The 24,689-nt window shown below is 36.3% G+C and overlaps 1 protein-coding gene across 1 annotated transcript; it reads right to left on the reverse strand.

Moving 5' to 3' along the window:
* Positions 1–7,841: 7,841 nt before the first annotated feature.
* Positions 7,842–14,090, reverse strand: LRRTM4 (leucine rich repeat transmembrane neuronal 4). The gene is made up of 2 exons (XM_044083088.1): positions 13,255–14,090; positions 7,842–11,663 (listed from the first exon to the last, which is right to left on the reverse strand). The coding sequence occupies exons 1-2, from the start codon at positions 13,256–13,258 to the stop codon at positions 10,126–10,128; spliced, it is 1,542 nt and encodes a 513-aa protein (XP_043939023.1). The 5' UTR covers positions 13,259–14,090; the 3' UTR covers positions 7,842–10,125.
* Positions 14,091–24,689: the final 10,599 nt, after the last annotated feature.

Raw genomic sequence — 24,689 nt, forward strand, 5'->3', positions numbered from 1 at the left:
AGATTGGATCCTAGTCTCAGATCCAAATAAAATAGCCAATTCTGGCACAATTCCTGATACCTTTAGCAACCACCTCCCAGCCTTCATGCATCACTCAACTAGTTCCTCCCCACACAAGCAACAATACATTCAAACTCGTAACCTCAGTAGCTTCAACCCAACTACTTTCTCAAATGCTTTCAAACAAATGAACTGGCAAATTCTAAACATCCTTCCTCTTGACAAGGCTATAGAATACTTTAACTATGTCTTCCTTGATACTTTAAACTCACTAGCCCCACTAAGAAACAAAAGGATAAAAACTAAAACTGCTCCTTGGCTATCAAAAGAGACAAAACAGATTATGCACCACAGAGACAAACTATGGAAGCTTTACCAAAACAATAAACTGGCAAATACATTGCTCCAGTATAAACAGCTCCGCAACCATGCAAAATGACTAATCACCAATGACAAAAATTCCTACTATATCAAACTTCAGTCGAATAACAATAAAACCCCCCAAAAATTCTGGAACTCAATAAACTCATTCCTCAATCCAGGCTCCAAGAATAATCCCTGTCCTGACCCAAGTAAATCTGTCCTCAAACTAGGCTCTGAATTAACTAATTTTTTATAGCCACTATTACTACCCTCACCAAGACATTTCCCAATAATAACCCAACTGCTCTACACTCTCCCCCCTCTAACTCACCTCATCTGTTTGAACTCAAACCCATCTCCACTAACTTTATAAAAAAAACTTTTGTCCAAACTTAAACCTTGCTCTAACACTCCCAACGATATTCCCTCTTCCTTCCTAAAATGTGATGCTGATGGCATTGCTCTCCCAATCAGCATCATTATCAACCGATCCATAAAAGAATCATACATCCCCAAACTCTGGCACTCAGCTTATATTCTTCCTCTTCATAAAGGAGGAAAAAATACCAGCATCTCAAACTTTTGCCCAATTGCTTTGCTCTCACCAATCAATAGCACAATAACTGCTCTACTCTCTTTCCTAGAAACTGTCAATCAAGCCCGAGATTCAGGACACTTAGTGTCAAAGGCTTTAGACAGATCGAGTCAAACAGTAGAAACTGTTTCCCACAAGCACCTTCTCTGTCATCTCTCAAAGCTTAATCTCTCACATAATGCTTTATCCTGGTTCTTCAGCTATCTATCAGACAGATCACATGCAGTCAAGCGGAAGAACTCCATCTCTTCTTTCCTACCTACCCCAACTGGCGTACCACAAGGATCCATCCTTGGGCCAATGCTTTTTAACATCTTCATCAATAACTTTCAAATTACTATTCCTGATGCTAAAATAATTCAATACACAGATGATTCAACCTTAGTCTGCTCTGCCTCAAGCCTCTCTGAATTGCTGACTAAAACTCAAACTGCCTTCTCAACAACTGAAAACTGGATGCACCTAAACCACCTCTCTCTCAATGCAAATAAATCAAAGATTCTGCTATTCCCTCCCATAAAATACCCTCTCCTATGATAAAAACAACTTCAAAGTCTATAGTCAAACCAACTCACCTATAGAAGTAGTCCCCTCTGCCAAACTAATTGGCATTACTGCAGATGAACTCCTCAAGTTTGATATTCATATTCAACAATATATTAAGAAAACCCACCAAAAGCTAGGTATGTTGTATAGGAATAATCACTTTCTCTCCAACTCTACCAGGCAAACTCTGGCCTTGACTTATCTTCTTCCTTCCTTATTATAGGGAGCCCCTCTTCTAACTAACCTGTCCTCCTCTATCACCTCTAAACTAGAAAACTGCTACAACAAAATCTCTAAATTTGCCACTAAATCTAAAAATACCACCCATCACTGCTTAACTCTACGATCCCTGAATTGGCTTGAACTCCCAAACTACCTAGACTATCTCCAACTCATTACTGCACATAGACTCATATTTCACCCAACGAAATATCCCGCTCTAACTAACATCCTTCCCCCTTATACACCCAACAGAGCTCTCAGATCTGAAAATCAGAACTTAATTACTATCCATAAACCTAAATGTCCTGCTGGCCAACTTCTCCTATCTTTCTCACTAGGCAAAAAATGGAATTCCCTTCCCTCCACACTAAGAACGATATCAAACTCAGAAAACTTCAAAACCCAACTATTCAAACACCTGTCCACTAAATGGAAATGTACCTGCCTTCACCCAACCTAATCCAAGGGGGTTCTCACTCTGGTTCCCAAGCTCTACAACTCTCATAGTTATCTTCCTATGAGCCTATCTAAGCTCTCAACAATTTCTATAGCTTCTCTCTAAGCTCTCAACAACTCCTAAAGCTACCCTCATACAGCTCAACCTTGTAAATATTGTAAATAGCATTCTACTGTTGATTTGTGTATGTAAAGCGTATTTATATTTTCTTAAAAGGTTTGTATGTAAATTGTTTCCACACCTAACACATATTTGTTTCCCTCAAATGAAACTGTATGATCCCTACCTTCAAGCTTAATGAATTTGTTAAGTATGCATGATATTGAATGCATTTATAAGTAACTATTCTACATAATATTATCTTTAATATTAACTATCAATTGTATCTAAATTGTATAATGCATATTGGAGCTTTTCTCCCCGGGCCTCCACTGAAACTGGGTCAGTTTGGCCCAGTGGATTTCCCTGGTAATCAAACTGCAAATAAATAAATAAATATTTGTACTGAAGATGTGAAGAATGGGTGAATTTATTAGAAGCTTTTGAAGAAAAATAGCTACCTTGGCTTGCGTGCAATCAAATTATGGTAACATTTGAAAACATTAAACTGTTGAAATATCGAAGACCATATGATTGATATTTCAGAAGATCGATCTTTTCAAATTGTAAAAAAACAGAAAAAAACAAGAATATGTTATTGCAGCGGGGCAAGCACCCCTGCACCCCCCCATGTGGGGGGCTGCACCTCCCACACACCTCTCCTTAAATATACCAACTCTGAAATTGCACTACACTGACAATACAGCACAGAAGGGGAAGTTTTCCTATTCCCTGCTGTAGTGCGATCTCGAAGTTGGTATATTTAAGTAGGGGGTGGGGTGTGCAGTGCCCCCCCTGTAGTAACATCTTCTTATTTTTTTTTCTTTTTTTGTTTTTTACAACTTGAAAAGATTGATCTTCTGAAATATTGATCATATGGTCTCGACCATATGGTCTTCGATATTTCAGCAGTTCGATGTTTTCAACTGTAACCCAAATTATACACATCAGATAGCACGGTCAAGATGATTCACTCTTCATATGACATAATTTGGAAGCACTTCTAAATGAAAGAAATAGTATGCCATTATAATCAAAAGTGCACTTTGAGAAGGAGAAAGCATCACCATAAAAAAGATATACAAAGTTCTACTTTTATCATTGCCTGTATTCTGGATCATGTTTCAAATTGACCAAAAATATTTTCTAGGTGTTATTTTATACAGTTTCTTAGAAATCATTCCTAAATAGTTTGGGATATTTTATGTAGATACCCAGAATTTATTTCAGAAGTGCATGTTTCCAAAATCCTTAGAAATTTAGCAGCTTTCACAAAACATATTTTTGGGATACAATTTTACAAAGCCATGTGCTGTATCATTTCTACAAAAGTCTGCATCAGGTTTTAACCATCTCTCTTGTTACACCAGACATACATTAAAAAAAAAACTTTTACTTCTAGTTACTTCTCATGACCGTTTATGCTAAAGACACGACGGAGCCCACAGATGCTAAAACTCTGAAAATGTTATGAAATTACAAACAACACCCATGGATATAAATCTGAGTGAAAAAGTTACAGAATTTCTATTCAGACACCATTGGATGTTACTAATTCGGATGTCATGTGCCTATCCACCAAGGAATGATATTGCACTGAGCTTTCACAATCCATGTTACTATTGAAAGGCTCAAGCAGGTCTCAGTATCCATGTCCCAGAAGGAGAATAATTGTGAATTAGGGCTGGCATTGTTTTGCAGTTTAGTAAGGCCAGGTGATGTTAGATCCACGTAATTAAGTTCTGTCTAAAAGTCTCTTCCTCAAACAGCATTATTACTACAGGTAGTATTTACTGTATTAGTTCCCATGTGGAGTATATGGAACATAACAGACTGTCCCTTGACATCATAAAAAGATCTTTATTTCTGTCTAAAAGAGACACACTGACAATGATGGTAAAGTTCCTTTTACAGCATGTGACATATAATGGTCTGATCCTTTCATGACAAATCATTAGCAACAATATGCTTTCAAGATATTTCTAACATTTCACAAACTACTCCAAATTTTTGATGTCACTGTCTAAACACATCAATGGGAAAATATATTACTGATGAGAAGCAGATAAATTAATTTATGTGCAGTTTTTCTTTGAGAATGGATTTCCCAATACTTTTCATAGACTGCAAATCTGTGTAAAGTATCAGTATTTTTTCACACACACACACACACACACACACACACACACACACACACACACACGCACACACACTATGTTTAATGTAGCTGTATGCAGACATACATTTTCTGTGGAGCAATACCCAGCACCTTGGAGAAGGTCTGGGACATTAACCTGAGCCACAAATGCTAGAAGTCCACTGTCTCACAGCCATCGACCTGAGTGTGGATGTCACATGGGCTGCAACTAGCACTCAGACTTGTTTTCGATCAATGCGTGGCAACCTCAAGGAGGGAGTGGAGGTACCTTGGTTTTCTCCAACACATTTTTGAGTTTAAGCATTATAACTGTAGCAGCCATGGGGTCAGTGATTGGGAGGGAGGTTTAGGTTTAGGAAAACTGGGAAAGTGAAAGGGCTAGGAACCTTGAGGGCAGTTTAGTTTGGGAATGCCTGGTAAGTTTAGGGTGAGGGAGGAAGAGATACTCAAGTTGTAGGTTTAGGAGGCAATTGGGAGAGTTTAGATTTAGGGATGAGTGGAGTTTTATGTTTAGGGAGGGATTGGAAAACTTAAGATTATGGATCAGAATGGAAATTTTATGGTTAGGACAAGGGAGTAAGGTTTTAGGTTAGGGTTCAAGATTAGTGGGGAGTTTTAAGGTTAGAGTTAGGGTTCTAGTAGTGGCATGCATTTTAGTAAGGCCAAATGATAGCAGGCGTAGACAATTAAGTAAGATCACAGCACTTGCCATTTAAAGAAAATAGTCATGAGCAAGTGATTTACTAGCAGGCTGTGCACAAGAACTTGTAGTAGTTGATCCCTTATGGAATTTATGAAGAATAATGTTTTGACATTGCCTGTAGTCTTACTTGAATATGATTCAACAATCAGCTTTGCAGAAATCTGGCATCTTTTTCTAGGCTTTTTCCTGACTTCCCTATTTAGAGCAATATCAGTTTTTTGAATTTCTGCTATAACAATCCCAGTATGAAATAACTTCTGATATACATATTGTGTATCTTGACATACCCCTTAAGCAAACTAACTCCATAGTTCTGTAAGCATTTTATCTTAATTAACAAATTTAGATTTTTATCAGCAGTTTGTAAGAAACACAAGATGTCTATACAATAAAAGTTTAAATTCACATTTACTTTTTCCATGTCAGCCATTCATTAATTTATTCATTTTCTGATTAACCACTTTCAGTTCAGGTCTGCAAGAAAAACTAGGGCTTATCATGCCGCTGAATAGGTACAAGGCTGAGAAACACATTCTGGCTAGGACACCAGTCCATCACAAGATACATACACACACTCAGACATGGCATGCATACCTACTAGCAGCTTGGATGACTGCAAATTCACATAAATAATGTCTTTTATACTTGAAAGGAAACCAGAGAAACAGTGATAGCCCTTGTATATACAAGGATAACATACACCCTTCGCATACAGAAAACTATAGCCAAGAACTGAACCGGAGTGCTATTAATCACAATGAGGAAACCTCAAGAGTTTTATGACTTTCCTATATGACAATTTACATTACCTTTATTAGAAGCAAACTGTTTACTAGATTAAAAATATTCGGGATCATATTTTTGACTAAAGTTGAAATGTCTGAAAAAAAATGCTGATCTGTGCATAGTACATGTTTAATGCATGCTTTCAGAATATGGAATTAGAAGTAATAATTAAAAATGGAGACTTAGTAATAGACATCCGTATTATTGTATAGGCTACACCTGATGCTCATAAAATCATTTTTTGATTGAAACCATCAATACATTATGCCTGCGGTGTGATCAACTATTCAGGAGACAGGCACAATGTTGTGTTTTAATACCTAAGTTAATAACTTTAGATTGGACAAATAGTTACATGTTTACAGTCTGTTTGTATAAATGTGCACAAACAGAAACACAGATACAATGCACCTACAGATGTGCATAAATTCCTCCCCATACACAAGAGCATGCACATGCCCCCCCCACACACACACACACACATTTTATTTTCAATTTTTACATTGCAGTTCCAAGCTCTACACTATACTGTGCATTTTTTACCATTCAGGTTTTCATGAATATTAAAAGGCTGCAACATCACAGTGTTAAATTCTGTGGTACATGGCTTTGAGGAGACAAAAGGTATAGACTAGTAATCAGTCACAAATTTTGTGGAAATATTTTTTTTCTTGGTTAAAACTGAAAGTAATATTCCAGGTCTGTTCTCATAATCAGACTAGTTTCAGACAATTAGTATGAAAAAGGTATGTCATGATTACCAGGTGTGAATACCTATGATTGACTGAATTCATGTGAATGACTGAGGTTCATCTGTGGTAGCTATAGCAGTAGTTGCACTTGATAAACCTATAACGGAGGAATCTTGCTGCAGTGTCTGTACCTGTGCAGACTGTCCCTGCCATAATTTTGCAAACTTTGGCAAGCTCAGCTTCAATACTAGTCAGGTATTCTCTTTGAACCCTAATGCCTTGTACAACACTACGTCAAATCCAGAAATAAATCCCTACTGTAGTGTGAAATAAATAATAGTGCAGCTGTAAATTATGTATTTACTCCAAGATTCTAAACATACTTCATATGACTTTTGTAGAGCTGGACTAAAGATAGAATATCTTGTCACCAAAGGGAGTAATTGCTTAAAAAAAGTCAATAGTATACTTTAAATTAAGAAGACTGCTACAGGAAAGTCTGATTACATCTGATTTAGAAAAAAAAAAAAACAAGATGAGTTAAGTTTCGTTAAGAGCAGGACTGAAATATTGCACGACACATTAATATTTCAGTAAGGAAACTGGGTTATTTCTTTAAACAGACATGTAAGCAGGTAAAAAAAGAACTAAAAAGCTCTAATGTGATATTTCTTGGTCAATGATGTTGAAGGTGTTACCAGGCTAATAAGATTGTAAAACCTGAACTTGCTTTCTTGATCTGAACACTATTAAGCAGATACTGGAAAATGTTTGAATAAATTATGTCTTAGGTCCATATTATATTTTCATCTGTTGCAGCAATCGAATGCTGCATCTCAGCTCTATGCAGTTGGTTAGATCAAAAATCAGGAGACAATTCCTTTGTTTTTTTTTTCTTACAACCCTCCAACCAATTGCCCATCAAAACAAAGTAGCTCATCTTTTGAGGAAGGTATTCAATCCCTGCCTGTTCAGAGCTACTGATTCAAATCAGCCTTTGTTAAGCCAGTACTAACAAACCACAGTGTGTTTTTATTGTCTCTGTACTTGATGTGTCTGATTGCCTACCCCTCCATGCAAGCATTAATTTTAAAGGCTTACAAGACATTCACCAGTTTTAAATATCTTTATGTATCATCACGATTTAAAAATATTCCTTATATCATTGCTACTTTGCAGTGTTTTTGTGCAAATATATGAATCTCTGGAAACAGCCAAAATCATCAGCATTTAAATTTTATTAAAAAAATATGATACATTATAAGCCATAACAATCTGAAAAACAGAATGCTTAATAGCACAATGATAAAATCAGCAGTTACCATTGTAGCTTTACTTCACAATCCTAATTTCTATAAAAAAACTGTGTTTTCATATGAGTTATGTGAATTTTACAAAAATTTATTTACAGATTTGTTTTTTTTTTTCTAATGAAAACTTGTTTTTTTTTTTTTCTTTTTGCCAAACAATGTCCTGTTGACAGATGACAGATATGGGAGCCTTCACTCTCCCTAAGTATTTATTCTGTATGCTGTTGTCACGATAATAGAATTATTTAAGCTTTACATATAGCAAAACACTGTGAAATAAAAACTGTCATAATGCAAATAGGATATATTGCAAACCAAAGCCTAAGAGACTCCAAGATATGGGATAAAACATGTCCAGCTTTTAATGCTGGATGTACAAAAAAAAAAAGAAAACATCCTGTTACCAAAGATTTTCACTTCCAACATTCCCCTTTAAAGAGCTATTCAAGCATGCTCATATTACTAATGTAACTACTATGGATCACAGTGTAAATAAAAACAAAGTAAGACAGAAATGCTATCATGTTTACAGATTTCAAACCCTGAGCTCGTAGGATCAAATTATATTATCTTATGCAATACAGAATCTTAACTGTTATTTTTTCTTTCTTTTTTTCCCATTTGGGGCTTATGTCTTTTAAAAAACTCTCCTCAGAAAACAGCATGCATTTTTACTGCTGTGCAAACAGCTACTAAGGCACACTGCTCATTGGAACGCTTCAATGCTGTTAGACAGAAGCAAAGCCCCAGAGGACAGATAAATTCAAGTACGATCTTTGCAGGACTGTGAAATATCAAGACATTTTATATTACATGTTTAGCTAAACAAAGATACAATGCCTTATTTATAAACACTACTGACTAGCCATAAAAAAATGAAGTTTTTATTACAATATTATTTGCATCCATGGTTTCAACCTTATCTATACCTTTTTTTTTTTTTGTCTTAAGCTCCTGTCTGAAAAAATGTTCCTTATTGCAGACATTGTTCAACTCACATGGATTAAGTAATCACTCAGCATTCAGAATATTTTGGGAATTGTATGGATGATTTACTGCACAGTACAGAAAGGGGTCAACTCTACCATTTGATTTATTGACCCTTTAACTTGCTACTGATAAATTGTTTTGTAGAGAATTGCTTTACTAGTGTACAGTATATGAGAGACAATAAGAAACTTGACAAACCTAATGCAGAACACAAGGCACAATGTGACTTGTTTTTCCTTAAACATATTACACTTTCTTTAACTGTTACAATTCTTAATTTAGTAATTGTTAAAATTAAAAAAAATGTGTTTTTAAGTCTGTTTCCTAAATTGTATATTTGCAAAACACAGACGCCTATAGTAAGATATATGATGATGAGATAAAGAACAAGTTGTGGAGAATCCTTTAAAATCTAATGCTAAAAATCTGCCTGTCAGATTGATGAGCGGTTCTTAGGTAGTAGCAATTATTTCTCTTCATATGTCATTACAGTTGCATAAGCTTGATGGCAAATGCTCATTTCCTTACTTAAAATATGAAATAAATCTACGTAATTTATTGTATATAGTTCTTTACAATCTTCCATACAAGAGATCTTTGGCATATCTTTGACAATATTTAAACTTCCTCAAAACCTGGGTAATTTTTAATACCTTACTTCCATTGGAAAGGTATAGTTCAAACAAAAAGCTACACAACTGTTCCTCAGATGACACACAACACTAATCAGCTTTTATAGACAGCAGCTGAATTAATTTCAGAGTATATTTAGATTGTGGCATAACCTCTGTCATTTGGACTCTGGTTCTGAAAGTAATTAGTGGGTCTTGGCATTAATTCAGTAATGCACTTTGAAGCCTTTCAGCCTTGTAGACCTTCAGTAAATCTAGTAATCAACTAACTTAATATTACTCTTTGCAATGTACTTTACATGAAAATCATTTTAATTTCCAGGCACACTCCTTCATATACACTGAACATAATTATTTTCATGAATGTGTATGTGTGTATATTGAGGTAAAGCCCTATGAATGTAATTCCCTATCATCTTCATTATGAATTAATATTGTTTAGTGCAATTAAGTACCTTTCTGAACCCTACTGCAAAGGTGTTCATTAATGTTCCTTCTGTTAGTCACCTCAAGAGATTCAAGCATTTACCTCTCCTTCCCAGCAGCTGAAATGGTTTTAGGAGGATCAGGGTTCATACCTCACATTCCCTGGAGCCAGAGATGGTGTACGTGCAGGGTCCAGTGCCATTAACCAATACATCCATCGTCTCAGAATTTGTAGGCTTGTAGTCCACATAATACTCCTGTAATGGGGAGTTCATTTGCCTTTCAGACTCCCTGGCCTTTTTCCTGCGTCTCTTCATGAGAGAATGCTGCTGCAGTTGCTTCATGCTAGCAGGATAACGCTTCCAAGACACATAGATAACCAGCAAAATCATGGTCACTGAAAGGAAAAGGGCAACACTCCCTGCTATAATTTTGTGGAAAGAAACATGCTCAAATTCTTGCTCTGACCCAGGTTTTTGCAAACCTGCTGAAGGACTTGGTGACAAGAAGACTGGTTGGTTATTTTCTAGAATGCTGATGGTGGGCTTGATTGTAGGAGCTGGCTTTTGCTGATTTTTTGGTGCCTGTGGAGGTTTTTCTGTAACCACATCACATATATTGTAGACATCTACAGCATCCAGAACCTTCTCCCCTTGAATGTGTTTTGGGCCTGCACAAATCATTGCACTCTCTTTATTTCCCTTAAAATTCTGAAGCCAAAAAACCAAAGGACAAATGCTTCTGTTGCATTCCCAAATATTTCCTGACAGGCTTATCATTGTAAGAGAGATCCATGCATTTATGGTTTCCTGTGAGATGTTTGTAAGCTTATTAGAATCCAAGTTTAGGGTTTGCAGATTTGGCAAGCATTGGAAAATTCCAGGTTCTACTTGTTGGATGTCATTACCAGATAATTCCAGCTTCTGCAAAGAGGTCCAAGTCCATGTTAATCCTTGACTAATTGACCGTATTCTATTCCACTGCAAATACAGTGACCGAAGATTATACAACCGTGGAAAGTGAGCAAAGCTAATCTTTGAAAATTGGTTGTGTTCAAGGTGAAGTTCTGTTAGCTTCATGAGACCAGCAAATGCATTGCGTGACAAGCTTCGCAAACGATTGTATCCTAAATCCAAAAAGTCAAGGTTCCGACAGTCCTGAAAAACCTTGATGGGCACTGTTTTCAGAGAATTTGATCGTAGGTGCAAACTTTCAAGCTTCCGCAGACCTTTAAATTGCTCCGATTGTAGGTTTTGTAATTTATTGTACGAGAGGTCCAAATTGCGCAAATTTGGAACAGGGTGAAAAGTTTTGTTGTGCAAATGAGAGATTTTGTTTGAGCTTAGTATTAATTCCTTCAACCTACGAATTCCTTGAAATGCATCCTCATCTACACCTGTTATATAATTGTGGTCAAGATACAGCCATATCAGCTGATTATGGCCTGCAAACTGCCGTGCTCTAAGTTTCTGAATACTGTTATAACGCAATGATAAGCCTTGAGACCCCCCAGAAATATTTTGAGGGATATCTTTTAATGCATGCGACTCACAGTAGACGATTTTTCCATCACATCTGCAGGTCTTTGGGCATATTCGCTCAGTAGCAACCATAACCAGTAGTGCTGTAGGGAGCAAAACTAGAACGACACTCATGCCTCTTAGTTGCTTAATTAAGTGGAAACCTGAAATATTAAAAAAAGACAAATGTACATTGTAAAGCTGTTATAATAAATCACTGTCAACTTGTCAATGTCATTGTTGCAATCTTTGTTAATGCCCTATTTATTGATGTAACATAAGTATGTGTACTTTTGATTTGTTTTTGCACCCTCACCCCAAAAAAGACATATTTGACTTTGGTGTTCGCTCTGCTGTTATTAGTTTGACATATTGTTTTATTATTAAAGCTTTCAGAATATCTATGCAGAGTTTTGTATATATTCCACTGTACAAATATTCCCTTCAGTTTCTTTTTAATGATTTTCATAAAGAGAAATATCATAAGCATGATAAAATGGAAGACATGTCCAAACCACTGTGACCTAGACACTTAAACTTGCTGATGACATCAAATATTCCATTGCAAAACAAATAGTCTCCTTTCGTAGGGTTCACACTTCTCTTAAGATAGATATGCCACTGACTAATATTTCTAATAATGGGAAGCTGGAACTACATGGGCTGCCTACATCTGATATTAGCTGAAAAACAACAGAATGAATGAACATAAGCTGTTACAAAGCATGAAACTCAGTACATATTATCTGTAGTAATACATGCCAGTATTTGATGGACAGAAAATATGCTCTAATGAAATCACAGTGATATAGTTCTGTATCTTGTTTATACTTGACCAGAGTAGCTTTCCTTTAGTCATTTTTTAACATGGTTACAAGATGGAATGTATAAGTAAGCTGACAGCCTCAAAAGTGAACTTGAAAAGGGGCAACTTCTCCTTTATCAGTATGACAAGGATATTAATAATTACATCATCAGTCTCGTTTTCATTTCCAGTGCAAATTATGAAATCATAAATGGTAAATGAGATTCTATGGGCATTGAATAGCACAATTAAATAATACAATGAGCTTTCAATGCCATCATCAAAAAGTAAGCATATGGTAAGGCACAGTTTGTATTTTCATATCTCTCTAGAGCTTTGCTGTACCAGATTTCCTTGTAACTACACAGCTTACTCAAGAATTATTATGTCAAATTAATTCTATCCAGGTCACTATATTCCACATATCAGATGAAAATATTTTCTTTCTTTGGGTAGGATGCCTTGTATTTAAACATTCTGTCTAGTATATCTTTCCATAGCTGCTAACCTGTGATTTTGCTTTCAGATTGTAGATATGTTACAAATGCATTTGTAGAAGCAGCAGTCACCTTTCCAATAAATCTCCTCCAAAATGCATATCATTATCAAGGCCAAATGAATGTTGACACAGAAGTATAGCCTTTAGATATTGCATTCCAGTGTTATAGCACTCAGGACAAAATGAAGCTGATTAGCTGATTTAATTGCCATAGGCTATATGATTAGGAAAAATCCTGCTGAGAAGCATATGATGAGTAAGACAATGAGAACAATGTTTTGAAAAAAAAAAACATAAATAAAATAAAATAAAATGAAGGCAAACAGAAAAGCAAATCATTTGCAGCTGAGCATCATATAAACTGGCCAGTGTAGACTGCAGTAACATGTGAATGTGTTATTTTAACCTACAGGAATTGACAGAGAAAACTAAACAGCACAAGTTTGCTTACCCATTCTCTCTTCTCCAGTTGCCTTCACTAGACTTGTTTTTTTAATTTGTTTGTTGTACAGCTAAAACCTTCATGACAAAGCCTGTCATTCATACCATTGTGCAGCAGTGCTTCTATTTCCCCTTAGACTTGCAGGGATAGCTTCTTTCCACGCAGCAAAATAAATATTTGCTATTTTTGTCCCTAAGCTCCACCAGCCATTGCCCAGTTCAGCAAAGCCACTCCAGCACCAGCTGCTTTTTCTGAATGTAAAGTCCACAATACGCAGAAGAAGAAGTTTTTCTCGGCGACGCTCTCAACACACAGCATCCCCTTTCAGACTGCTGAATCACCATCCCTAGTCCCTGAACATTTCATTCTTTTTGCCTCAGTCCTTGCAGGGGAAACAGCCCCACTGGGCTTAATGTTCCCCTCCCTAATTAAATGCAAGGCAAGGTGATTTTATCCATGTAGCTGGTTAGATTTCAAGCATTATGTTGCCGCGCTGAGAGGCTTTTCTTGTCTAACTCACAAGGCTGGAGACAGTCGATGCTATGTGCTGCCTTGTGCTGTTGCTTCCTTTCTTTCTGGGGGCTCTGAGTGCCCCCCTCTGGATGAATAACACTACACAGCCAAAGCGATCAGCACTGGGAGAGTTCCCTTCCCTTACAAGCAGGAATTCATTCTGCTCTTGCTGCTATCCTAAATAATCTAATAATATATTACTATTTTGCCATACCTGCTTAACTGAATATTGCTTGGTCCTTCTTTAATGTTAACACTGCCCTGATTGAACACAGCAAACACAAGCATAATCATGCTTCTTTTCTATCTTTTTTTCATAGATTCAGCTCTAATCATTGCATCAAAGAAGGAAACAAATCAAACTCCTGTCTAGTCTGTGAAAGAGTTTCAGCACATATGACACGTCTGGCGTATTGCTGTGCCTAGTTTGTACAGAATACACATTTAGAGCCATAACACTGATAAGATGTCATGACCTCAACATTTGTACTACTGTAGTGTTTCTTTCTAGCTGAACACTAGAGGATTCTGTCTTTTAGCTGGTTGCATACAAGAAACATAGTTGTCATCTCACTCCTTCTGTTTGCTTACAGTTTGCCAACCTCAGATTGCAATTTCTGTGCCTTCCTTATCTTTGTCTGATCCAGAAGCCCTATTATCTGATTGGCAGATTCAAGTAACATAATGTTCTGAAGACATTCGAGGTAAATAATACATAAGGCAATGTAAATATAATGATTCATTCATCAGAATAAGAATGCTGTGATATTTAGATGCACAACAAGGTTGGGTGCTGCTCCTCACCTTTGGTATCATCATACTTGTCTCTCCTAAGTGTTTGTGTCAATCTTTATTGCAGAAATGCAGAAGTAAAGAGAGTGTCAAGATGAAAAATGCAAAGGATGACAAACAAAAAGTGTAAAAGGAGTTATATTTTCCAATACACACTTTGCTTGCACATGCCAAGTCTGTTTCTAATCAATTGTGCTTCGCATACCATCATACAGAAAAGACAAAAAAATTAAAAATTGTGTGTGTGTATATATATATATATATATATATATATATATCTATATATCTATATATATATATATATATATATATATATATATATACATACACACATATATAGATATATATATATATATATATATATCTACACACACACACACACACACACACACACACACACACACACACACACACACACACACACACACACACACACACACACACACACACACACACACACACACACACACACACACACACACACACACACACACACACACACACGTGTGTGCGTGTAACCTAAAATGAACAAGCATGGAGCTTTCAGGTAGACAAAGACTTTTTGGAGCAGAAAGATTACCTCTTTCCTCTGTAATTAATAGGCCGCAATTACTTTTTAGCCAAAGTTTGCTTCTTACATCATTATACCTGTCCTAATTAGTAGTGAATTCTTCCACTAGTTATTTATTTATTTATTTTCTTAAACCTCAACAATAAAGCGAGTCCATAAATTTAAAAGCTTTTAGTCAAAAATTACCTCCTACGTTGCCTCTTTGTCATCCTTCTTCTGTGTTCATATGGGTTCTCTTGTTTATAACACAAAACACACACACACACACACACACACACACACATAGTGGATAAATTCTTTACCTCACAGACACAATGTACAGTGTTTGATTCTGATCTCTGTTATTATCTAAGCTTGTATTAGTCTGCAGAATGATAGCATAGCATTTATTTATGAACACACAAACATATGCATGCATATTCTCGCACACACACACACACACACACACACACACACACACACACACTGGATAAATTCTTTACCTCACAGACACAATGTACAGTGTTTGATTCTGATCTCTGTTATTATCTAAGTTTGTGTTAGTCTGCAGAATGATAGCATATCGTTTATTTATGAACACACAAACATATGCATGCATATTCTCGCACACACACACACACACACACACACACACACACACACACACACACACACACACACACACAATGCATATCCGATTCCATTTGTCGGTTTCCTTGTATCTTGCAGTGCCTACACTGTATTATTGTTGTTGCTGAGTTCTGTATACTTTTCATCAGGTCACTGATTTTAAAGAAAATTGTTCTTTAGAGCTGCACCTTACTCCACCTGTAGGCTCACTAACTGTCTGTGCTGATAAAGAAGGGCTATATCTGTTTTACCAGTGATTTTTTTCTCTGGATTCCTGGTTACCACCTTCTTTCATTAACCCCAAACCCGCACATTTAAACAAAATGATATTTTACCATAGTGCTAGCTACCAGGCAGTGTAAACCTTGGCTCAAGATGATTGTCACTGCTGACGTGACACCCCAACCCATGTGCAAAATGGGAAAAGGGGTTGAGGATGGATGGATGGATCGATCAATTCCTTTTCAGATTCTCTTGCAGACAGTACATAAGTTCCCAGTATGTAGTATTACATATTACAATTGCCACACTTTATATGTTCATTGCACTGATTTTAAAGAGTTCTACAATGCCTATTGTTTAAAGGGAGACCTATGGAGCCTTTGTATCGAAGAGTCCCAGTAATAAAGAAAAGCATAACTTCTAACTAGGGGCCTCAAGTCGGCGTTATTTGCTGAAGGATGATAACAGTATCTTTTTGGTTAATTTATAGAGCCCGTTCTGAAAAATTTACTAGATTTGTCAGACATGACATTACATCTGGAAGTCCATGCTGTAGTTGAATCTGTGGCCCACATTCAGTAAATTGGTTAGTGAGTTAAGTGATTATTTCATGTAAACATGATGCCAACACGATTCTATAAGCAAATTAAGCACTGAGGTTAAAAAGACTGTTTCCTGCTTTTTTCCTCATTTGTGCTTCCTTTTTTGATAGAGGTTTCTGCGTTTACCCTATTTTCAGGTAGTACCATCATCTTTGAATGAGTTTTTGAAGAACACAAAGAGGTATGATTAACTCAGGAAGTAAAATTTTGGACCAAGTCTCACTGACCTTTCTGTGTACTTTCACTTTTTTGTGTGTCCCCACTTATGCAGTATGCACATAACATGTTCTCATAGGAATGGATTAGATTTACCTGTATTTAAATGACTCATTCCCCCCTCACCCAGACCCTTCATGTTGGATGCATCAGTACAGATACTCTCTTACTCCAGTCATGCAACTGTGCTAAAAAGTGAAAAATGCCACTGCAGTGAACTACTGACTCATAAAATACAAGTCAGTGTGGTTTCATGTAACTGAAGTAAAAAGAAATTGTACTAAAACTACTTTCACAAACACAGCAGAGAGTGGTAAACTCAGAAGAATGCCTTGTTGTTAGCTATCTCATCAGTCAAGACTATTTATCTTGACTGGTTAAGGAGCGTTGCTATCCTGTTTGAGAAAATGGAATAGATATACCTGCTCAGTATCCCTTCACTGACCTGTCACTTTCCTCTCAACATTCACCCCATTTTTATATCCTTGTTGCATTTTTTAGTTTTCAGCTGTTTGGTGTTGTAACTATGAACTTGAGCCTTGCCTTGAGTATTGCCTTAGTAAATGACTTTGCTACCCTGACTGCTTTTGCACCTTGTGTTATGTCAAACCTCAAAGGATGAAGCCGCCATTTTAAAACACACTCATTTTTATTACACAATGTGGTATGTCCACCATCTTATTTTCTTTCCTGCAACCTTGTGGATAGTGTAAGATTGGTACTAGAAGACTGGCTTCTTCAATGATTGTTTGAGAAGAATTTTTTTCTCCTACCTCTCACTTGCTGGGATTTATACCATATGCAAATGGAAGTTTATAATTCTACTCTCTGGAATACAGAATAAAGATCCTCTGTACCTGATCTACTAATAATAACCAGACAAATCAAGATAGTGATTATAATCTTTTATTGAATATAAAACAGTAACACATCACCAATAATTCATGCAATGCCAGAATAATGAACCACGTAAGCTCAGCCCTATCTAGGTGACATACCAACCCCCACCAGTGGCCTTGTATGACTCATGTCCCATTATTGTCCCCTTGGGAGCACCACTCACCCTACCTTATGTTCTAAACCAATCCAAAGCTGCCCAAGAAAGCCAGAAGGGGGACCAAAAAGCATGGAGGGGAGTTGACTGGAGGCAACCCTGGCCTACCTAATGAGGTTGAGAAGGATGGCGATGTTACAGTCAATCAGAGAAAATTGATTGAAATACTTCCAGCTGGAATATTTAACAGCTAAAGCTGGAGCTACATCCATAACAATGTGGAATGAGTACTACTCCCTCTGTGAGTGCAATGAGAATTTATAACTCATAGTTTTAAAATGCTGTACTTTACCACTAGACAACTTGTTTTACCATATCTCACATATAGACTGAACTCATAATCATATCACATTTGTATATATACATTAATTAACTCAAATGGAAAGCCACTTAGGTCATAAACAATATCAAATCAAATTAGACAAAACCACTAGGTTTTCACCATCAATGTTTGAGTAACTGAGCATGCCTACAAATATTGCTGAAATATCATTCTCAGCTGATGTACCCAAGCTGAAAACAGCTTTGACATTGTCTCTCATGACTGCTGGCTACTCTTAAATTCACATTTTTGGTATTTTCCAAACTTCTGCTGACGCATCATGGTTTATGATAACTGTAGAAACGTTCTGTGTGATGGCCATAGTATTAATTTAATACTCTGCCACATTATGCGTCATGCTAACTTCTTGTATTTGGCAAATTCTTTGTCAGGGTTACCTTAAACATTGGTAAGGCCACAACATTTTAACCTCGGAGGGACGCTCTGCAGTAGCAGTATGACAGGCAACTTAATTCTAAAGTTTGTTAACTGTTGTCAAAGAAGATCAGAGGCCACTTCCTCAAACCACCAAAAGAAAAGTTTAATTTGCTATGTATACAGATGACAGTATCAAAACATGTACAATTACTGTTGTAAACATACACTTGTGAACTCAATGAGAGTTCTAGCTGCTAACAAATAATAACAGAACTGTGTATATGCAACCTCTTGCTAATCAACATTCAATTAGTGTTATCTCTAAAAACATGCTATAATGTGATCTGTCTTACTTTAGGAATGTGTTAGGGGTTGTTAGTCAAAATGCAAATACTGCTGTAAGCCTGTTCAGTCCTATATATACGCTGTAAGCCTGTTCAGTCCTATATATAGAACCAATCAAAAGCTGCAGTGCAAGTAAGTGTAAGTGAATGGAGCTGCAGGTTCTTAGGCATATCAGGTTACCTATGGAATCTTTCTACCATACAGTGTTCCCCGTGTGGTTAGCAGATCTGTGTTGCATCAGTATTACCTCTGCATTACAAATTTTGTTATTCAATATTGTATTGTCTCTAAATACTTCATCAGTAAGTTGTTCTTCATTCGGCTTCTCCCAGTTAGGGGTCACCACAGCAGAACTCCGGTCCGTTAATGATTGGCAGTAGATTTTTATGGTGCCGAGGTGCCAGCTCGACGCCCAACCTTCAACAAAGGCACGCCCATTCTACGCACGTACTTCATCAGTAAGTAAATATGCTAAATGATAATTGATGGCTTTTGTCATGGCAGCACCATATTATAAAAAAGGATTACATTTTATTTGTTCCCATTATTAACTTTGGTTTTCTTGAAGGCTGAAGAAGACAACAAGGCTATGTAGACTGTCTTCCAAATACATTTAACATTCGACCTCATACATCCCTACCTTCCCCTTTACCCTTTCTTCACCAGTGTCATGTCCTCTTGCATGCCTCTGTGGAGAACTTTTCCAGCAGACATCTTTTACGTGAGCCTACAACTTTTCTGAAAGACAAAATACTTTTGGAGAGCCTTAGTCCACTCTAAATCATATCAAACCCCCCAAATCCTTCCTTTAAGGACAACCCTTCACATCTCATAGACATAGCATTGTGCTCATATATTACATCTTTCCCTCTCTTGTTTTCTACAGACAAGAGATCCAGCTCTTCTCTACTCTGGTCATATAATTTTACTTTGTTTCCCCTGAAACTATGGAATGGATTTTCCTTTGACTTTATCCAAAGCTTAATGTCCTGTTCTTATATATCCTTCAGAACTACACACAATACTCAATGTGTGACCTGACCATTGTCCATTATCTCATGGTTGATATAGTCTATCCCCACAGGATTCATGCCGATATTTGGTTTGCATGTATCCTCTCACACGGTTACTGTTGCTGGTGTAATACTGGGGACAGTAAAGCATCTTCATATAGGTTCATAGGTGTGTACTAGGCTAATGGCCCTGGGTTTACAAGCCTAGCCATAGGAATACCCTGGCATTGGGCCACCTGACCTTATTTCCCAGTGCCTCTATCGAGTAGAACCACTGGAGTTATCCACGGGTGAATTTTCTATTTCCCATCCACTCAAGATTTCTCTTGAAGAGGGTCAGTGAGGTGCTGCTCTGCTTGACATGTAGAGGAAGTCTATTCCATAGCATGGGCAGTCTCTGGTTATGAACCTGTCTCTCCGGTATCTTCTGTTGATTGTAGTAATGAGGTTGAGGTCTCTGGAGCATGTGGTGTGGAGGGATTGGGATTTCTTTAGATGTAGCATTTCTAACAGAGTTGGGTCAGATATAGGTTTGTAAGTCAAGCAGAGATCACCTCTAAGCAGGCAATATGAGACAGAGAATAGTTGGAGTTTTTTGAGTCTGTTCATATAGGACAAGTGTTTAAGGCCTACAATCCTCTTTGTGAAGTACTTTTGTGGCCTCTCCATTTGTTGCTAGTGTCTAGCGAGGTACATACCAAATGGGGCATTGTACTCGATGATTGGCCTAATGAGGGAAGAGTAGAGGGAGACAATGACATCTTTTTTCCTGGATGTAAAACCCTTAGTAATGAGATGTGCCACATAGAAGGACTTTCTGACCACAGTGGCAATGTGGTGATCAAAAGAGAGGTTCCTGTCAACCTGTGTTCCCAGATCTCTTATAACACCTTCTGCATTCAGTGGACTACCATCAATGTGGTAATTCATGGGAATTGGGTTTTTCCCAAAGGGGATAATGACACATTTTTTGGCATTGAGCTAAAGGCCATGGCTTTGACACCAGTCATTGGTCTCAGTGAGGCCATTCTGTAGGATGTCAACATCACTTGGAGAGTTAATAATAGCTGGTAACCAAATGCCCAAGGCTGTAAAATGAAACAAAAAAACAATGCAGCTCCGGAAACAATAAAGGCTGCCTTCTTGATTACAATGTATTGCAAACAACCACAGAATGAATACTTTGATGAAATAAAAAACAGATTTAATAGTCCACCAGATAAATCCACCATATAAAATATACGAAAAATAATTAATACATCCACTGATTGAGCGTTTTCGTCTCCATTCCGAGACTTCTTCAGAATCAATTAACAAATTAAACCTTTCTTCTTATATATACCAAAAAATGGGCTGGCAATCCAAATTGAATAATTGGTAAATTTTTTTAAAGAACCACCTTGCTTCTCAGTCACCAAACAGTCTTTTCGTATAATACAATATAAGTGTATAGTACTATGTAGTGTTTTTGATACATGTCCAAACAACAGTGGGTAAACACTACCCAAGAATTTTATAACCTCACATCTCAATATAATAAATTAAATTAGAATATAATTTATATATATATATATATATATATATATATATATATATATATATATATATATAATATATTTTATATAATATAGTGGGGTCAACCAGTTCCAACGGAATGTACACGATTACGTATATTTCCAACCTGTGTCTGCAATCACCCAAAAAATGAATGAAAGCCAGTGCGTTTATGTACAAACATTTAATATAAAAAATGGGTAAAAATATATGTAAAAATAAATAAATAAATATATTTATCACACATATTCATATATAAAATCAATGTATTTCTTCTGGGCATATAATTGAACTATACAAATAGTTCACTGCCAAATTACTGTAAAAAATTATTATAAAAAATTATTATAAAAACATATACCTAATATTGGTGTATAGTATTATGTAATCATCAAAATTCATCTAAGAACCCCTAATATTTATATGTATATAAATTGATGTAAATAAATAAATAATGTATATATAGGTACGTTAATAAATATATGTATACAAATTGATAAATATTACTGTTATTAAAATTCCTTCATATAGGTCAAAATAATGCCTGCACAATTCCACATAATCAAAAAATATCAGATAATAAATATTCATTACAAATGCCCAGTCCCGTACCATAAAAAACTTAGTAAATTCACAACCCTCTTATTCTGTTATCTAATCATTGTTGTTGTTTTTATCATTTTGATTTGGTGTTATCATTATTACGTTTCTTTGGGTCTGCCGCAAGTACGTTTAATGCTGGGGTGATAGAAATATGGTCGTTCATCCCTTTACCACAACATGCATCAGTCCTTAACTGCCAAATCATTTCTCTAAACTCCAGTTGTGTTTCCCAGTCATCCCCCCATCTCAAGGTATTTTATCTCTTCTATTACCCAAAATTTAAAATTCGCTTCTTTACAGACCAATACATGTCTATATAGAGCATTATTCTCATTACGTTTATTAATGTCTCTAATATGCTCATAGATTCTGGTCCTGAGATGGCGTTCAGTTTTCCCTATGTAATAACTCTAACAGGCTTTACAAAATGCTAAATATACTACTCCTTTTGTATAACAGCTGCTGTATCTGTTGGCTCTAAGTGTCATTCCCAAGCTAGGTATTCTAACTTCCTTTGATCCAGCAATATAGGTACATTGTGCACATCTACCACATTTGTAAGTTCCATATTTCCTACAAGACCCATGCATATTTACTGTTTTCTTCCTTTCAAGAATATTCTTAATGTTTCTATTCCTCCTATAACTATATTTAATAGTATCCTGAAATACATTAGTTTTAGTTGACATTTTCCTAAACATCTCCCAGGCCTCATTTATACATTTTTTTCAGCCATCCCATCCCTTTGTGATATGTAAGGGTTAGATATGGTAGATTGCCTGTACTCACTTTATTCTTAGAATCTAATCCATAAGGATAAATATAGTTGTATTGTGAACATCGCACTCGTCTTTGGACAAAAGGGGGGGCGTATATATTGTCATACCTTCCTTGTTGAACATATTCTTTGATAGACCTGGTTAGTTCAACAGGATATCCTCTTTCATGAAACATTTTTTCAATGTTTGCTAATTTCAGTCACAAATTCTTTTTCATCTGAAATCATACTAGCCATTCTTATTTGTCCTTTGACTATGTTCTTTTTTAATTGATAAGGGTGGTCACTTTCAAAATGTAAATAGGCATTGGAATGATGTTCCTTCCTGTATATGTTAGATTTGTAGCATTTATTTATATAATCCTTATTAAGTTTCACATCTAGGAAATGTATCTGGTCTTTCCCTATCTGATGGGTAAATTCTAAAAAAAGTAGTAGTGTTATTAATGTAGTCTATAAATTCATCTATCTTATCATAGGGCCCATTCCATAGGACAAGGATATCATCCAAAAATCTAAAATATTTTGTAATATAATCTTTGTATTCTGAGGTAAACACATATTTACATTCCCAATGCAGCATGATGATGTTCGCATATATCGGGGCGCATGCCGATCCCATCGCCACCCCTTCTTTTTGATGTTAATAATCTCCTTGGAAGTACAAATAATTATACTTTAAAACAAGTTCCATATTCTCTAATACTAGCTTGAACTCATCTCCTGTTAAAAAATCCATTTCTATTAACATTTCTTCAAACCAAGTCATCCCTACATTCTGGGGTATGACTGAAAACAAGTCCCTAACATCAATAGTGATAAACACAATTTCGTCATTATACAGACACTTCCCCACTTTATTCAGAAAGTCCCAGGAGTGAACCAAAATGTGGGAATATTTACTATGGAACTTCTTTAACTTATTGTCCACATAGATGGCGTCATAATGATTTCATAATGAAGGGGAGGGTTGTACGTACTAGATCTTTTTAATGTACTTCCTTTGATCTGGGAACCTCTATCTTTGTTTACGTGTATATCTAGTACATACAACCCTCCCCTTCATTATGAAATTATGAATTTTGAGAAATGTGTTACTAACAGAATTTGTAGGACATATAAAAAAGATAATCCAGTGGTTAGTAACTTAACAGCTGTTGAAACTGACTTACTGAATGAATTAAGTGGTAATGATAGAATACGAGTGATGAAACCGGACAAAGGTGGGGGGGTAGTACTTATGGACAAATGGGATTATACAAAAAAGATGACGGACATTTTGGATAAAAAAAAAATCAATATGATTTAGTTTCAAGAAATGAGATAAATACATCATACAAGAAGATAGATATTTTATTAGAAGACAATCTGTTACAAGGATTGATAGATGTGGACCTATATCATTTTCTAAAGGTCTCTAAACCTGTGATACCAGTTATTTTTGGAATTCTGAAAGTCCATAAGTCTTTTTATGACCCCCCCCCATGAGACCTATTGTTACCTCCCAAGGCTCCAAGACTCAACCTTTATCCATCTATGTGGACAATAAGTTAAAGAAGTTCCATAGTAAATATTCCCACATTTTGGTTCACTCCTGGGACTTTCTGAATAAAGTGGGGAAGTGTCTGTATAATGACGAAATTGTGTTTATCACTATTGATGTTAGGGACTTGTTTTCAGTCATACCCCAGAATGTAGGGATGACTTGGTTTGTCCAACGACGGGTGCGTTGTTCACAATACAACTAATATTTATCCTTATGGATTAGATTCTAAGAATAAAGTGAGTACAGGCAATTTACCATATCTAACCCTTACATATCACAAAGGGATGGGATGGCTGAAAAAATGTATAAATGAGGCCTGGGAGATG

The sequence above is a fragment of the Protopterus annectens genome, chromosome 9.part0 (assembly GCF_019279795.1).
Source record: "Protopterus annectens isolate FY-2018-M chromosome 9.part0, PAN1.0, whole genome shotgun sequence".
NCBI classification, from domain to species: Eukaryota; Metazoa; Chordata; order Ceratodontiformes; family Protopteridae; genus Protopterus; species Protopterus annectens.